Genomic DNA, 16333 nt, shown 5'->3' with positions numbered 1-16333 from the left:
ACTTGAGGATTTTTTGCAGTTTATTATGATAGTGCACACAGAAGTTTCCAAATATGTTTAACACCCACATTTCTATTTTTGGCATGAGCGATACTTTGGTGGGGAACTGAGGGGGCGGTTCTGCGATCCCTTTAAGTTTGTCAGCCGTTTGACAAGGCCCATTTCCTCCAGCGCAGAAGTCCAACTTGACTCTTTAAGGCATTAAACAGTCACTCAACAACCTCTTTGCTGTTGACTTATGAGAAATATTGTTGTATTCAGTTACACTGTTATATTGGCCACCCTATAGTAAATAAAGGGCAGTGATATTTTCTGTACATATTTTTTTCAGAAATAACTTGTTTTCCCCTGAAGAAGTCTTCAGTTTCTATGACTTTTTTCACGGGGTGTTAAATTCATTCGACCATAGGGACCTTTGTACAAGGGGGATTTAGTAAGGGCCGTTCACCCAGTCACTATGCAGGGGTGGGCAACGGTAGGTTTGCAGTTGTTGGTAAAGAAAATAATACAGTCTCATTAACAAATAATGGTAGAGAGTAAACCCTGTGCTTTGCACACTCCCAACTGTGAGCTGCTTTTGCCCACTCCTGTATGCAAAACAGGAGTGGGCAAAGCTGTGTGTAGGCTCTGACTTAGGACATATTCTTTTTCATATCTCCATGCATTCTGGGTTATTTTCTAATTATTGGAGATGGCTGTCTCGTGTCCTTAAAAACAAAACAAAACAAAACAAAAAACACTAATTAAATGTCAAGCCTCAGTACTGAAACAAACTTATTTTATGGGGTAAAGGGAGTTTTATTTCAAAGAATCAGAAACTCTTCCTATGAATTCTCTCTCTTCAATGCTCATCTAAACTTTTGGCACCCAGAGTGAAATGTGCTTTTCTTTGCCTCCCATCTCTGTTCAGGTTTGCACGGGGGGCGGGTGTGCTGTGAGCGGGGCCAGCGAGGCCCAGACGGTGGAGAGCGCACCCGAAGGTGTGGCCGCCCCCAGCGTGCACTCCTATTCCCCAGGCTCCTTCAACGTCTCCTGGGCTGAGCCTCAGTATCCAAATGGTGAGTGAACCCTTTTAGCCTCAAGTTAAAAAGATGATTAGCAAAGATAAATTAATATTCCAAATGGCAGCTTATATGTGGTGCTTAATTTTTAATGATCATTTTAGCACATAAAATACCTGAGATAGTAGTACCCTTGTCTGTAGTTGGGCGACTGTGGTTTTTAGGCTAACACAATTTTGGTGGCTCAAAGGTGCTCCCTTTTGATAGTTCCTGTGTACTGCATCTTACTGTGTGATACGTTCTCGGAGAGGTAGAGAGAGCAAACAGGGATTCCCTAAGAAGGCGCTTGTGACAATGACATTGGATCTTCAATGACTTTCTGTTTTTGACAGTCACTCGCTTTTTCTGGGAGTGGAGAGGTGGAAAGTTCACACACATATTGTATTTCAAAATGCTTTTGATTAATAAGATTATCAAGAGATCACTGGAAAATCCTTATTTTTACTGTGATTTATAAATATTTCAGCATACTGTTCTTTAACAACGCATACATTAAATACATATACATTTATACTTCCTTCATTTGAAAGGGATTGTGTGTATTACTAAGTGGTATACACATCTTTGCATAGTTTAGAGAATAAAGTTAACCACTTAAAGTTTGCTGCGATAACATCTTTATAAAGAATTTTTGTAATAACTTGGGGTAGGAGTTGCTTTATTCATTGACTGAAAGTATTTTTACACTTTTCACTACATGGTGTCATTGTTCAAAACCATAGAAGCTTACGTAACATCACCTTTTTGTTCCTCTTTAAGACAAATATCAAGAAGACCTTTAATATTATAGAAATGGTTTTAAGTAACTCATTACTGAAAATTGAAATGGCCTCTTTTAGCATAGCTAAAAAGAATAAAGGAAAAAAATTGCCATTTTATTAGTTTTTCTTATGTTTACTATGTTATTAATTATTCCAGTCATCTCATTTTAATTAAACTTTTGGCAAGTGCAGTAGATATATTTGAGGTAGTGGAGAGAGCTTTAATACTTAAAGTGAGTAATTATCTCTGCTATTGAAGTTATTCTTGTACTATTACAACTTTTCTAATAAAAATAAATGGATGTCTATTTCATACTTACATTAAACAGAGAAAATCTTGTCACACTTCAGGCTGCACAAGGAAGTCTAGTCCGTAGGTGGCAATGAAAATGTTAATGGTTTATTTCCGTTGGAATGCTGTTAAATGCTGTGACTGATTTTCCTGGTAGAACACTTTCCTTCACCCCGTTGGAGATTGCAGCTGACTTCGTAGCTGCACGCGGAATCCTAGGTTAACTAGGGAAATATTTTCTGCACTTCAGAAAATCCTCGCACATCATGTCTTGTGCACTTGCAAGCAGTTTTCAAATGTTCATTGAACAATAAGAATTTGAGAGATTTTTGGTGATTTGTGTTAACATGTCCATTATATATTCTAAAGTCCAGTACTTCATCTCATCAGAATTTTTATAATGTTTATTGTAGGAAAATGATTAGACATTTAAAAAGTAATAGTTTCATTAAATTACCTTTCTTCTCTTCACTACTTCTCCCTTTAATTTTTCCAAATTCACCAGTGTTTGATATCTATTGTTTTTTGTCTGGAAAGGGACAATCTGATTTTCGGAAAACAAGTATCCCTCAGGCTGTTCTCAAAGCCCCCGTGCTTCTCCTTAAAAAAGGGAAGAATAAAGTCCAAGTTGTTCAGTCTGTCATTTGGATCCTCCCAACTGTGACTCAGCTTGCATTTACATAGCCTTGAGATCCACTTTCCCTTATAGCCACCCTAGAATATTTATAGCTGAACGCAGGGCTGAAAGATATGGGCGTGGAGTCAAATCCTATCTCTGACCTGTAGCAACTGTGCCACTTAGGGACATTTACTAAATTCCATGAAGCCCAGATTCTGAGATTATAAAGTTGGAGTTAACAATTCACACCATCTCCCTGTCTTTACCTGTAGAAATCTGGCTCCTTCTCTTTTCTCATGAAATGTATCCACTCCTCCTTGAGTCTAAGCGAAGCTGTCTCTCTTCTCTTGGCCATTTGTCCTCTGTCTGTGCCCTCTCAACAGCAGATACTTCATTCATCCCGGGCTCAGATTTATCTAGGTACATGTCCAACTCGCCTTAACGATGATAAGGACCACAAATCATTCATTTCTGTTTCCCTGCACAGAGCCTAAGGCAGTGTTGGACTTTCCGTTGATATTTAACAATATTTAATGTATTTTGTTTTTCTTGTGAAAATGACATTTGGGCAATGGTATGCAAACTGCAGGTTCCTGGCTCCTTAATGATACCAACAGAGAGAACAGAATCCATTTTAAACCCGGCAAATCCAAGTTGCCCCTCCTCCTTTCTCTGCCTCTCCACCTGCCCTCTCTTCCGTGGCCTCACTCTTCTCTCACTGATAAACACCGTCCACTCCCACCATCCAGGCACCTGGGGGTGCCCCCGCCTTGATCACCCCCGATTCCTCTTGCCACACAACCCCTGCCTCCTCATGACCTGCTAAAATCGAAATTTGTTCATTCAAAATGTATTTTTGATGACCTACTATGTGCCATTGTACTGATGATACCAAGTTGAATTTGCGGAATCCTTGATTTGATGGTATCTGAGTCCCTTGGGGGAAATATTCGTGTAAACAAAGAATCACAAGGTAGAGATATCCCAGGACACCAAGTGTGTAGAGAAGAAGCTTCCTGAGGAGACCTACGGGGTGTGCCCGTGTCATCCCTCTGGGTCTTCACTAGCATGTAGCGGGTCCAGATACATACATGCATTTAGAAGGTCATACTCTGTCACGGGTGCTGCTGGTTTTGTACACCCCAGACTCCAAAATCTTGACTCAATCAGTTATAGATCTAAACAGATTATTTCACTAGGTCTTCATAAACATGAAAAAAAACTTTTTGAGAAACCATCAACTCACATTCTGTAATAAGTATGTATATTTTCAGATACACGCCTATATGCGACAAAATATGAAAGCTATAAAAGGTGTCAGTATAAATGTTCAGTTCTCACCTATCAAGCCTTTGGCAGCCTTTAGCCAGCCGGGCTTAGGAACCTGGCTGTATGGTTTCCATACTGAGTCAGATTTAAATGATCAGCTCCTATCCATTAAAGGCTGCTGATGAATCTCACTTAACACAGTGGAAGCATCTTTCCATGGCAGTGAAGTGAAGCTCAACGTCAGTCTTTGGAAGGCAGTATGAAATCCCAGTGACTGGGGCCACAGCTTATGTGACCCATCTTTTACTGATGGGCATTCAGGCTTCCATGACTTTGTTATTATCCATGATGCTACTTGCTATTAATTGCCTTCATCTGCCAAGAAGAGCCTTTAAGTACTGAGTTATCATTATCACACCTAAGACTTTGCTTTTCTTCAGCCATGTCCAGAGTAATTCTAGTCCCTGCCTTCCCACACTTGCAAAAATGACAGTGTGTGACTTCAGCTCTGTCTCTCTAACCAGAGCCCTTTGCATCCACATTCCCTTTGGTGAATGTGTTCATTGCAGGCTGTGATTTCAAGCAGGGTTTTAAAACCTCAGAAAGGAGCTCCTTTCAGGTCCAAGGTGCATAAGAACTCTTTATTCTGTAGGACTGTGCCTCCTCCTTTGAAATGCCATTGGCCATCAGTGAAAAGCAGCACCAATATTTGCTGTCTAATCACTTTGTGGCCTGTATTGTGTAGATTACAATTGCATAATTGGAATTACATTATCGAGAGCTTCCACTTTCCCGTGAGCCATTCTCCCTTTCAGAAGCGTAGGCCTTGTGACCTGGAAATACGGGTTTTTCTCACACCTGTAGTCTACCTTGCTAAAATCAGGGATAAATGCCAGAGTATATCATACTTCTCATTCATTGTCTATCATAGCATTTAGGGATGTTTTAAACTAATTAGAGTGTTTAAAAAAACACTAACTGAAAATGTAGAACATGAAATTCTCACTCTTTAATAATACCTACAATTTCTTGTAACCATCCACTCTCTTTACCTAAGTGCACTTACCTACGACGGTTTCCCTGTTAGACTGTGGCCCCCCTGAGGACAGGGGTTTGACGTGCCTTGTTCTCTGTTCCAGTCTCAGCAACTGGCAGGGTGCTGGTCGTGAGCAGGAGGGTATTGAGGAGCTGTTGAATGAACGGGCGTTTGCTGAAGAAAGAGACAGTGATAAAAGGGCGGTTGTGTTGGTGTGAGAAGCACAGGTACATGCAGTCCTACTGTACACAGCACCTTTCATGACTGTGTCATGGGCGTGGGGTGATATCAAAGCCAGCGGAAAGGCAGCTCCCTCTTGGCCGGCTTTTAGGGCCAGACCTTCGACATCAGGTCTCCGCAGCCTGCACACTGGCAGGTATTCAAAAGAGAGGCCACATGCAGAGCCGGGTCTCTTGGCATGCCTCCGTGTGAAAGGGTGCACTGTGGCCACCATCGTCATCAGGGTTTGGTAACGTGAAGGTGGGCATAGTAAAAGGAGAGCATCAGAGCTGGGCACCAAGAGATTAGACAAGGGTCCTGGGGTCTCCAGAAAAGGAAGAGGCGTCGAGGAATCTACAGAAACATTTTCATAATTTAGCCTCTTGTGTTGGCCCAGTTACTGAGAATGTATATGTGGTTGTACAGCACATATGTATCCAGACAGTGGCAATAATGTCAATAAGAACAGAACCATTTTAGGAAGTTGATTATTTTTGCCGACTTAAACATAGTACCCTGAGGACAATAGAATGTTATTAAAAGGACATTTAGTGTGGTTTTTTGAGCATACACATTATTTCAGGAATGGATGGTAGAGAAACCAATTGACTATAGATCTTTTTTATACTCATTCTATATTTGCTGTCCTGAAGGGTATTAAGGGATAATAGAAGGTAAGTAAATGTTTGTAATGTATATAAATGAAAATATATATGTAAATATTAAGTACTCCCCCTCATGCAAAGAAAGAATTTGATTTCCTGTTAACAGGACTAAAAATAATAATAGCTACAATTTATAGCTATGTGCCAGACACTTAATTCTCATAGTTTGCCCATGAAATAGGTATTGTCATTTCCACATTCAGATGTGGAAACTCCAGCTTGTAAGAATTAAGCAATTTAATTATCAAAGCAAGACAACTAGTTAAGTAGGAATATAATACAAAACAAGATGTGAACAACTCAAAAATTCATGATTTTATTCACTGTGCTTACGCCTGAACTTTTTGTAGAAATATTTATACAGTAGAATTCCATCTAGCTATGTGGGAAAAATATATATATTTTTAGTTACTTTGACTTGTCTAATATCTTGTTCTCAGTGCTGATAATATTCCTAAGATCTCTATTCCGATTTTTCTCTGGGTTTACAGAAATAACTGTTTCTTTTTAACTTTTTCTTTTGATATGTTTGTTTTTTAAGAAGTCAAAATGTGATTCTCTTTCCTTTCCTGGAAATTTTCTGTCTTAATAGGAGCCGCGGATTACAGAATTCAGCGAGTCACTTAGGGAAACTGCCTTGACAGTTTGGAGCCAACCTCGTGTAACTTTTATGAAACACCTCCACTTGGTTTGTCAGGAAGAATTTCCCAAGCACCGTCTTTTTCACATGGCACTGCTTCCATTTATAGGAGAGCATAACAGTAATAAGGCATCACTCCGCCATGTGAAAGCCGTTCTCTCTTTTCCTTTTTAATTGAAGGATCAACTATTCACACAGGGACCTATCTGCCACATTCGATCATCATCGGGCCTTGGGGGGACGCCCTCGGTTGACATGCACAGTGCCGTGCTGTCCTGGAAACAAACAGACACACGTGTGCGGAGCATCGATGTTCACTAGGCATGTTATTTTTATGACACACCAAAGCATCGGTGTTTAATTCTTACAGTAAACAGAATTCCTCCGTTTAAGCAGAGGTACCTTGTGTTGAATCGACACTGCATTGTACCTGTATTGAGTTTCCTTGGTTACATATGACAACCTATTGAGCACCTTAGTAAATGCAAGTTGACACAACATGATGAAGAGGCACAAAGATCTATGCCCTAGTGGATGTGCTCTGTGGACAATTGTGATTCCACTTCCCTGTGAAAATTAAACACCTTAAAAATTCTACCATTATGGAAAGAGAAAGGTGATAAACAGGAAACCGCTTATTGCTAGATAGCCAGTGGGGATGAAGTATCCATTTTGTGGATTATCCATTAAAGAAACTGAATTTACAGAACTGGATTAAGTAACCTGATCCCCCTTAACACATAACATCATGTTTTATTTTCTTAGCATTATCTTACTGATTATTAGCTTAAGAGAATAAGGAAGAAAAAAAGCACAAATATATAGTAGAGTACAGTGTAATTCAGTTTCCATGTATTTGTTGGGTATTTGTCTTCTGCCTCTCTCAATCCACTCTGCACTGCTCCCTGCTCGGCCCTGGGTTCTAGGCTGACCTTCATGCACAGTGTCAGTAGGCCTCTTCTCGCTCTGTCTGGCTTGCTGTTGGTTCGTCCATGAGCAATAGCAAGAGAGGAGAGGATGAGAGGCGAATGCAGCCTCAGAACTTCCTCCCTGTGGTTCCCGCTCTGCCTGGCTCTGGGCATTCCTAACCAAAGGCTCCAGCTCCTATCCAGTGAGCTTCCCATAACTCAGCTCATTCTCTAGGTTCCTGAATCCATTCTCTCCCTATCTGCTCCACATGTAAAGATGCTTACTGGCTCCCAGCCAGCTGGTCTCCCAGGAGTCCTAGCTATTCCTAGCTATGACTAGCTGGGGAGGCTTTATGACCACTTATTGCTCTCCCTTAACCCCTCCCTTCCCTTCATAAGTGGTCCCTTCACTAAATTGTCCTCCATTGTCCATTCAAGTTGCCACGAGTTTCCTGCTGAGACTCCGATAGATTCCTAAATCTCATTTAATCCCACTCACCATGTAGAATCTGGGGAACTGGATAAATATGAAGTGTTTCCCTTCATTCTAAGCGTGTCAGAAGTAAACAAACAAAATTCCCATTTTGTTACACGTTGTTTTGGTGCACTAGACATTTTGAAAGCAAATGCGAGCCATGTTCAGAAGGTCTCAAGGCAGACTGCACATGCCCAGTGTGTTCTTGTTATACAGGTCTGTTCTACAGTTGATTTTTCAGCCTTTCTTACAAATGCTGTCATATATTGCTTATCTACAGAATGTGGTGTGGGTGTGGGTGTGTCTGGGATCTCACCTGTGCTTAAGTTGGACTTCATGTCTTCTGCCTCTCAATTCAGATGCATCCTAGGTACTAAAAAAATCCCAGCAGTGGAATTAACTGTCACCAGTTTCACTTAATTTTACACTCAGCTCATTGGCATGCCCTCGTCTTACAGTCAGGCCTTGTCTCAGTAACTCTCTGTTGTTTCTTCACCCACGGTTCCAGATGTCACGGTTATCTGGCTTCTCAGCGTAGCTTGCTAGGGGTTGACTTGCTAGAGTGAGTCAGGTAAAGACAAAGAAGTAACTTTTGAAAGACTGTCACTGAGGGAGGATGGAGAAGAACTCAAAAAGTAGACCCCAGGAGTGATAAAGTGTAGCCGCTGAGTGATGTGAAGGATGAGGCCTGGGTGAGCGTCCTCTGTCTCCTCAGTCCCAGACGGTATTTCTGAATTAGAGAGTGAATTCATGGCAGAGTGACTCAGCGATATTCATTACGGTCCGAGGGAGAACGCAGGTGTGCAGCGCTTGCTAAAAAGATTTCCTTCAAAAATGGTTCAGACTTTTAAACTCCGTACTTAAGGGGTGAGACATAGTCATCACAAAAATGAACTTCTATAAAACATCTCATTTCCCAATATGTCAGATAAACGAGATATTATGCACATAGTCCTAGCATAAAAGAAATTCTCTGTTCCCCAATTATACAAGAAAAGGGAAATATTGATCTGGGTACTTCCTATTTCAGTGTTGAAAAATAGGTCAAGTAGATAGTACTTTGGGTGTCTTAGAATTTCTTTAAGAGCTTCTGCAACACATTATTTGCACACAGATTGCATTTGTATGTGTGTGGATTCAGTGATTGCTTCGCGGGGTGCCTGGCTCATAACAAGTTCTTGTCCTTTTTTCAACTGTGATTTTACCCACTTTTTTTCTCTTAAATTTTCAGTGAAATACTTGGTGTTTTCCTGACGTATTTTTCATTTCTTAGTTTTAATTCGTTTGTGCTTTCGTGCGTCTAGTATTAAGAGGCATCAAATCAGAGAGTTTCTGTAAGTGTTCTTAGAGTTATCACAGATGGCCATGCTAGAATAAAGGAGGTGAGACGTGGGCAGCCGCACCCTGTGGAACCATGGGGTGTGTAATAAGAAAAGGAAGCCTATCCCTCCCAACTCTGAAAATAAGGGAAATGGACCTGCTTTCTGAATTTACTGGAGTCTTTTGTTTTAAAACCCACTCTTTGTCCAAAGCCTCTATCTCTGAGCTATTCTTTAATACCATCTTTTTAGCAAGTTTCTTTTCATGCTTCAGGTGTCTTAAGTATCTCTTTTTCCTATAGCCTTAAATTTTTACTCTGTATAGATGTTCATATTTTATTGTGCTGCGTGTTCATTAATTTATTCGTTCAATCAATATTTATTAACTATCTACTATGTTTCAGGCATGGTGCTAAGCTCTAGTAATACACAAGTGAGAAATGTCATGTCAGGCAATTAATGTGAAAAGTGGGTAAGTGTTAGGAAGGAGACGTCCTGTGTGTTACGTGACAAGCTCCCAACAGCTGTCCTCAGGGAAAGCTATGTGACAGAGGAATATTTAAGATAATTTCTCAAGAATACACTAGGAGGCCATTGTGACATTAATTTTACTTTGAAAGAGGTTCTGATTTAGCAGGTAAGGAAAATTCTGTTTCTCACTGTATAATGAATGTTTTGATTGAGTAAGTCAAATGATTATATGATTAGCCATTCAGGGTCTTTTATCTCTCCTAGTTGATGTCATGATAATGAATATAACTTCCCTTCTGAAATGCACTGTAGTTGATCACTGAAACCAGCCAATCATAGTTTCTCTAGCCCATTCATGAGTATCTCATAAATGTGTGTAATTTGCTCAAGGCTCCTATGTTTACATAATTCAAAGTTGTAGTTAGGAACATGGTCCAGTTGCTTGAGGAACCTAAGCTGCCAGGTCATAGTCTGTCTATTCTGGAGCCCAATCACCCTGATTTGAATCCTGACCCCAAGAGTTGCCACCTGTGTGACCTTGAACAAGTTACCTGATCTGTCTGTGCCTGGGTTTTCTCATCTGTAAAAAGGTGATCCTAACACGGCCTGTAGCCCTGGCCAGTGTGGCTCAGTAGGTTGGAGTACTGTCCCATGGACCAAAAGCATGCGGGTTTAATTCTGGTCAGGGCACATGCCCGGGTTGCAGGTTTGATCCCCGGTTGGGGCGCATACCCTGGTTGGGGTGTGTGCAAGAAGGCAACCAATCAGTGTTTCTCTTTCACATCAATGGTTCGCTTTCTCATCGATGCCTCTCTGTCTCTGTCTCTGTCTGTGTGTCTGTCTGTCTCTCTCTTTTCCCCTTTCTCTCCCCCTCTCTCTAAAAGCAATGAAAAGTAAAATGTCCCCAGGTGAGGATAAAAATTTTTTTTTAATAATACCGCCTGTATTATAGTAGTTCTGTGTGCAGAAGGTTAAAAAGCAGTTCATACACACCAGGTGCTTAAAACTGTGCCTGCCACCTCCCGAGTAATATACAATGCATTAACAAATAAGGTCATTTGACTTCCAGAGAACATGTATTAAGGATATCATTTTAGAAAGCAATGAAAATTATAAATGTGCTTAATTTATTCATTTTTGAATTGGAACACAAATGACAGCAGTTAATGGAACGCGATGGAAAGAGTCCCACCCTGGGACTCTTGGGTTTTATTTCTGTCTCTGTACTAATTAGCTTAACAATTTGATAGTCAAGGGTTTAAAGCCTGTTTTTTCCTCTGGAAAGAGACAGAGTTTAGACTCAGGGAAATACCACATTCCACAAAACTAGGAGTCACGTCAAGAAGTACTTGCTCTCTTTAAGTCATTCTTGGCCATCGTCTATCAGTCATACTAAATGCCAATTATTATCTTTCCAGGTGTTATCACTGGTTATGGGCTGTATCTGGATGGCGTGTTAATTCACAATTCCTCAGAACCCAGCTGCCACGTCCATGGGTTCGCTCCTTGGAGCTTACATTCCTTCCGAGTGCAAGCGTGCACGGCCAAAGGCTGTGCACTGGGCCCTCTGGTGAGTTCCTGTTCGTAGAGCCTGGAGCAAGTTCAGTGTCACATGAGCGGGGAACAAGGAAAGCATTAGTGCTGGCAGCCACTCTCCGCACAGCTAGCCTTTCAGGCAGGACGAGGGATTTTCTTCTTATAAAATTTCACCTAAGATGGAGTAAGAGTTCATACTTAACATAAATTTCGAGACTGCACGTGACTCTGGTGAAGGACAGAACCATCAATGTTTCACTGAAATTTCTAAATATATGGATAAGTTGGATGTGTTTAAAGTGCATTGTTTTCTTCCCAGCAATGGGTTCTACAACTATGGAAGTTTATGATGAAAAAGTGAAAATAATTGAAAGCCCACAACTGGCACAAGAGAGCAACAGTGCTCCCCAGTAGTCGGGCTAATCAATTAAAAGGTTGGGTTCCCCTCGTCTATTAGAATGAAATATCCTAATTTTAGGAGTGTACTATAGCTTCATGAGAACAGTGTTTAAAATTACATTTTATATATCTATATTTCATTACTAGCTGAAAGATTGACAAAAATTATGCTTTTCATCACTAGTCTAATTTTGAAATCACAATTAGTAGTACATAACTTTCATAGACTGGCATGGCATTCTTTAGTTTCAAAACATCACATTTTAATGTTGTGCATTTTTCTTGATTAATCAGATTTACCTTCTTTTAACGGAAATGCTCATTAGTTTTAGATCCTTTCTGGCAATCTCTCCTAATGCTCTATCATTTTAATGCACTCTGTCTTCATTGAAGAGTGTATTGGATAAATATTACTTTGAAAAAAACAGCTTGACCATTTAATTTGTGCTTCCTTATTTTTCATCACACCTCCCATTTTGTTTCAGAAATTGGTTGCTTTCCAAGCTGCTATAACATCATCTATCCGGGGAACTGAGCTGGAGTCTTTATTGCCATTAAGTATTTTATAGCCCAGACCCTCGGATGGTTACTTACTCTTAAAAGCAGGAATGGCAATAGGCCAGCTTTTCTTCTCCATTCAAAGAAGGAAAAGCAACAAAAGAACACTTCGCAAGAGCTTGAAACTTAGGCTTTCTCAGAAATATAACCTGCCAGTTGTGGTCCTGCCCGCTACGCTGGCTGCCACCCCGTCTCCAGTTCGCACAACTTTAAACAAGGGGGACGCGGTTATCGACCTGTGTCCAGTGTGGATCTAGGTGATGTTAACCTTAAGAAATCAAGTGTCACAGTGCCCTGATGGGCCGGGAAACAGAATTGGACTGTGAGACCCGCCCTGCCGCAGCCCCGGCCATGCCAGACTCAGCCCTGAAGTGGAGAGGTCTCGCTTTCTCCCCTTGGTGCTTTGCTTGATCCTGCGCTCAGCCTGCAGACGCTTTTCCCAAGTCAGTGATCCATCTCTAATCACTGGAATTGAACAATAACGTCTTTATTTAGAACAAGTCAATGATATGCTTGCCGGGAAGTTAGAACCCATGGTCTTTCAATAGATTTCTAAACTATTTCTAGTCCGGTTACAGGACTTCTTATGCCCTCAAGAGACTGCCTTATGAGTATTCTAAGTAACACAAGACATCTGCCACAATCATGTAGGATGTTACAGATTTGGGTCTTTTTGTTGAGGGTTGTTGTTTTTTTTTTAATGTGTCTCACTGATTTAAGAAGTCTGTGAATCAATCTTAAAAGTCAGGCTTTCCTATTATTAAATTACAGTATGATATTCAACAGAATTCAGCCAAATGTAGCAACTACATATACATTTCACAGGCATTCTTTTATCTGAAACCCAATGTTATAACATTTTATTGAAACAAAAATATATTTCTATTTTAAATCTTTTTTTGGCAGAAATCAAAGCATAAATTCTATGAGAGTCAAATTTTGAGTTCATCTAACAACACTTCTCAATGGTAACTCTTGGTTTTTAGAAAGCCTGTCTGTTATTTTACATTTGTTATATATTTAATGTCATTTTTCATGCATGCAGGGAAATACTATTCAAAGTCTTCTATGACAGATATAGTCCACAGACATGAATGTGTTATGGTTCACCCTCAAAATTGACAAATTGCCCATTTAATGAAAGAAAAATAGTTTAAAAAGGACAAATTAGATGAAATATAATATTTTTAAAATAAAAATGCATACATAAATTCTACATTCTTACCATTTTAATGTAATATTAGCTCAATATGTTGAATTTTTCTTTAGCCTAGCTAAGTTTATTACTTGTTATTTGTAGTTCAGAAGGAATTGTTCTATACCCACTTGGAAAAAAAAAAGGATTTCTTTGTGTTTCTTATCCATTAACACAATGTATTTTGCTTTTAAGGAAATTCCAATGTAAAACAGTTTACAATGTCTTTGATCCTAATTTTAAGAGGCTATCATACATTGTCAAATTCCATCTAATAGTTAGGACTTTATAAAAGTTTGAAATAATAATTTTAAAAGATCAGAAAATGCAACAGAGAATTTTTTATATGTTTTCCTTACTTTCAATTATATTGTTGAATTGTATTAGAGAGAACCCCTTTACATGTTGTGTCTCTATAAAAAAGAGAATTTGTCCATAGGAAGATCATTTTGCTCTTGTTTGTTTGTTTCCACTTGGCAGTCTAAGACGGGGAATTTTGTGACTGCGTTTGGCCTTCGAACGTTCATTGGGTTCAGTTCCCCAGGGGCCCTCTTAGGGATGAACTCTGGAACTATAGGTCATGCTGTGTCAGATGGTTAAAAAGCTGGCGTGGTATCCTCCTGATGGCCTGCTCACACAGATCAACACCCTGACACACGTGGGCACACGCATTTTCACATTTGCTTTTTACAGGAACATGTATTTAAGACATCTAGATTTTAGTCACAGTAGATGTTTTGGTCAAGAAAACACTATGTGGGAAATCGACCCCATTATTATCTGCTGTTATTCTCCATGCCTTCTTGGGAAACATATTCTCCTAAACCTCAGATTTCTCAACTGTTACAGGAGGAAAATAAGGTCTGCTTGGAAAGGGTTGCTGTGAAAATGTAAATGAAATATAATTTGTACAAGGGTATCTGGTACTTGGTAAAAGTTTCATCAAGACTGAAAATTTTATTAAAATGTTTAGGTGCTTTAATTGCACATTTGTTCCAAATATGTGTGTGTGTGTGTGTGTGTGTGTCCCAGGAGGTTTCCAGGGGAATGCAGGCCTGTCTCCCAGCATGCCTCTCCCTTTCCATTGTTTTTAAGCAAGATAGATAATCAAAAGATTAAAATAAATTAAAAGACTGAGTCAGTGCAAAGTAGTAAAATTACCAAATTCATTGTGTAGCAAAACCTGAAGTGTTTATCCAGATCGTTAAGGAAATTTTAAAAATATATCTATTTTGAGTTAACCAGATGTTTGAGGATAATAATATAATTTTCTGGAATTGCCCTAATTCTTCAACTATTTGAGTATCATTTTATTTGGAACCCTTATAAATCATTTTTGTGCAATAATTTGGATTTTATGCATAGACATAGTAATAGTACTTGCATTGTTGTGAAATAGTAAAAATAAGAATTGATATTTTTCCAGTCAAAGTTCTTGATCACTATTTTTTATACATAGCCATTAGACTACAGAAAAAAAAACCAAAACAAACAAGAGTTATAGATCACAAGAACCCTGTAGCCTTTCTCAGACGAAAATAAAACATGATGTGACCTAGTAGTTATTAAATATTAACACTCTGTCTTCTTCATATTTATTTCTATACTTGAGAAAGTGGATGCACCCTAACAAATGAAGGTTTCATAATTGCGAATATTTGCCTTCTTGTAAGGCATGGGCCTACACTTCAAAAATAAGGTCAAAATTATCAGCATTCAATAAACCTCAAAAGGTCAACATTTATGAGTGATGCTCGTGAGTTTGTGATGACTCGTTAACAAATGGGAGCACCACAGCTCAGAGAACTCTGTGTGTGTGTGTGTGTGTGTGTGTAAGATGCTTGTTGTGGCCTTTGCCAAAGTCCAGAAGTCAGGAAGCTATGAACACAGGGCTTATGCATTTCTGCCCTTTTGTAATCACGTGAAAATCATTTTTAAGCAGTCCTGGAAATAGGCTATGGCTGTGCACAGCCGAAGGCGCAATCGCAGTGGGGTTAGACCCACATATTCCAGAAATCACAAGTAACCGCCTTGGTCAGGGGCTCCAACTCTCAGCTTTAACAGCAGGAGGAAGAAAACATGAGGCATGCTTTGATCGTGCTGACAAAATGAGGTATTCATACAAGATGCTACTGTCAAAATAGTTTAGTTCACAGCCAGCAGAGACCCTTTGAAGAAGCAGGCTCAAAGCGAAGCATGTGCTTGCTTTATTTGCAAACAAAAATAAATCTTTTTATACTCCCAGGTAGAAAATCGAACTCTAGAAGCTCCTCCGGAAGGAACAGTAAATGTGTTCGTCAAAACAGAGGGATCCCGGAAAGCCCACGTTAGGTGGACAGCCCCTTTGCACCCGAATGGACGCTTGACGTACTCGGTCCTTTTTACTGGCATGTTCTACGCAGAGCAAGGTAACTGGATTGTAATTTTTAAACTTCAATAGCATGAGAAAGCAGTTGCTTTTCTTGTGAAATCTTTCTTTTTAACCACAGCTTTTGATTTCTTTATTTCCCCTGAAAATATCCTGTAATGAGCTAATAATGCAGCTGTTGCGTGGCCCCTAGAGCTGCTGTGAGAGCTTCAGCTGATAAACTGTGGAAAGGGTCCACTCTCAAGTCCTGTGCCGCACTGATTCAGAAACTCTGGGGCTGGGGGCAGCACTCAGAGTTTGAACACACCCCTCTGGTCATTCTGATGCATGCCCAAGTTGGAGAAAGACTGATGGAGTGGATGTTCTATATTCTTTTTCCCCTTTCTTCATAATTTTGCCACCCATCTGAAACTCTGTGTGTGTGTGTGTGTGTGTGTGTGTGTGTGTGTGTGTGTGACCATTTTAACATTTCTAAACTAAGTTGGTGAGGCTGGTGAGTGTTCCTGTAAATTAAGTGGACATGCGTTAAATGGCATGGGATT

At 39.9% G+C, this 16333-nt stretch overlaps 1 protein-coding gene across 1 annotated transcript in view; it reads left to right on the top strand.

Moving 5' to 3' along the window:
• The window catches only part of USH2A (usherin), a 499855-nt gene that overhangs the window by 262473 nt on the left and 221049 nt on the right, over positions 1-16333 (top strand). The window contains exons 35-37 of the mRNA XM_053912470.1: positions 911-1058; positions 11154-11305; positions 15669-15831. Coding sequence (XP_053768445.1) covers positions 911-1058; positions 11154-11305; positions 15669-15831 — 463 coding nt within the window. The remainder of the gene's footprint in view (positions 1-910; positions 1059-11153; positions 11306-15668; positions 15832-16333) is intronic.

This window comes from Desmodus rotundus, chromosome 10 (genome assembly GCF_022682495.2).
Source record: "Desmodus rotundus isolate HL8 chromosome 10, HLdesRot8A.1, whole genome shotgun sequence".
NCBI classification, from domain to species: domain Eukaryota; kingdom Metazoa; phylum Chordata; class Mammalia; order Chiroptera; family Phyllostomidae; genus Desmodus; species Desmodus rotundus.
The sequence above is the reverse complement of the archived record's forward strand: the minus strand, read 5'-3'. Positions and strand labels throughout refer to the sequence as shown.